The 2,138-nt window shown below is 39.4% G+C and overlaps 1 protein-coding gene across 1 annotated transcript; it reads left to right on the top strand.

Moving 5' to 3' along the window:
* The first annotated feature begins 457 nt into the window (after positions 1 to 457).
* Positions 458 to 1,871, top strand: LOC110021445 (flavonol 3-sulfotransferase-like). Its single transcript, XM_020719928.1, has one exon. The coding sequence runs from the start codon at positions 507 to 509 to the stop codon at positions 1,602 to 1,604; it is 1,098 nt and encodes a 365-aa protein (XP_020575587.1). The 5' UTR covers positions 458 to 506; the 3' UTR covers positions 1,605 to 1,871.
* The last annotated feature ends 267 nt before the right edge of the window (positions 1,872 to 2,138 follow it).

The raw sequence follows: 2,138 nt of genomic DNA, 5'->3' as shown, positions 1-2,138 counted from the left end.
ATTTATTATAGATAAATAACTTTTTTAATACATTATAAAAAACATTTTTTACTTGAATTCGCAAATTTACAGAGATAAATATTTTTGTAGTAATGTATAAAAAATTTCATTAAAAATAATTCTCTTTAATTCATTTTAAATTAAAATATTAAACAATTTTTAAAATAAATAAAAAATTTTAATAATTTTTTCATATATTTCAATTTTCTTAAACTAAAAAAAAAAGCATTAAAACATTTTGACATATTTAAATTCTTAACAATTAATGAAATCATTGAAAACTCCAATTGATGTTAGCTTTTCATTAAAAACATAATCTTTTTCCATTTTCTACTTTCAAAATATAATTAAATAGAAAATTTATTTGCTTATTAAGTCATATTTTGTGCCCCTAAATAAAATATATATAAAAAAATCTACATAAGAATATCATCCCGGTAATTCGTTCTCCACTGTTGAAATCTTCAACCCACTACTGCTCCTCCTCCCTTTTCGCCATATATATCATGGCCACGCTCTCTTCCTTCCCCGAATCGCCCATTTCTCTTCCGGCGACTATCAATAACAGAAATAAGGGGGAAAAAAAAATGCTTTTGAGTCCATACTTCGCCAAGTGCTTCGATTCGCAGAAGACGGAAGAACAAAAAGAAGACGAACTCCATGCCTTCCAGCAGCACAAGAAGGAAATCTTAACCCTACCTCTGCAGCAAGGATGGCGACATTTCTCTCTCCGCTTCTACAAAGGCTTCTGGTTCGCCGAATTCATCCTCCCAGGTGTTCTCTCCCTTCGCCGCCACTTCCTCCCCAACCCTTCAGACATATTCCTGGCCAGCTACCCCAAATCCGGCGCAACATTGCTCAAAGCTCTCGTCTTTGTGATCTCCACCCGCAACCCTGATTCGCTCCTATCATGCCACCCACATGACTGCTCTCCTTATTTGGAGGGCCTTTTCGCCGGCCCCCAAGTTCCCGACCTAGACATGTTACCCTCCCCGCGACAGTTGGCCACCCACATTCCTTACTCTGTTCTGCCGGAATCCGTCCGAGAGTCTCCCTGTAGAATCATATACCTTTGCAGGGAGCCGAAAGATACGCTCGTGTCCACTTACCACTTCTTCAATGGAATGCGCCGCCCTGAGTCTTCTCAGCAACCCATGCCGTTCATGGAGGCCATGGACCTCTTCTGCAAGGGGCAGTCGATTTACGGTCCTGTGTGGGAGCACCAGATGGAGTACTGGAGGGAGAGCCAGAGGCGACCTGATAAGGTTCTATTTCTCACGTACGAGTATCTGAAAGCGGATCCCGAGACCAGTGTGAGAAGGATGGCGGAATTCATGGGGATGCGCTTCACGGCGGAGGAGGAGATGAGCTGCATGGTGGGCGAGATTGTCAGACAAACCAGCATTGAGAAGTTTAGCGGATTGGAGGTTAATAAGGTGGGGATGAAGTTTGAGGAGACTGAATGGGCAATAAAAAACTCTTCTTTTTTTCGGAATGGGAGGGTCGGAGATTGGAGAGAGCATTTTACTGCGGAGATGGCGGAGAGGCTTGACGCCATTACTAAAGACAAACTGCATCAGCTTTCCCATTCGAATGAATCCTAGGCACGAAGCGTCGCAACTGAATTAGGCTTTAGAGTTTTTTTATTTATTTATTTTTTGTTTTATATTTTATCTTTGAAATAAGCATGAAATATAATAAATGTAAGTCTATTTTTAATAGGCTTCCCACTGGAGCTAGAATTTCTCTTATCGAAATGGACCAGTCCTGTTTTATTCCTATGATTTATTCAGCTTATTATCATGGGAAAATGTTAGATCCGGATGTTCTTCTAGGTCTCCACATCAATAAGATAACGCTATGTGAGCACGACCCACTCTGATATAAATTAAAATAGAAAAATTTGTCCATGTAAAATTCGTCTGTGTATGATTCAGACTCAGACCGAGATCGAATAATTATGATCATAATATTTACCGCACGTTGTCATGCGTGAAAATGGTATGCAAGAGCTAGAATAAAAAATTGATTTTAGAAAACTGAAGATGAGAAATTTTGAAAGACGAAGAAGGTCTACGACGATGATGGATAGCGAAGAGCATACTGACAATATCGTAAGTTTAAACCTTGCAGTAGTT

This window comes from Phalaenopsis equestris, unplaced genomic scaffold (assembly GCF_001263595.1).
Source record: "Phalaenopsis equestris unplaced genomic scaffold, ASM126359v1 Scaffold000134, whole genome shotgun sequence".
Taxonomy (NCBI): domain Eukaryota; kingdom Viridiplantae; phylum Streptophyta; class Magnoliopsida; order Asparagales; family Orchidaceae; genus Phalaenopsis; species Phalaenopsis equestris.
The sequence above is the reverse complement of the archived record's forward strand: the minus strand, read 5'-3'. Positions and strand labels throughout refer to the sequence as shown.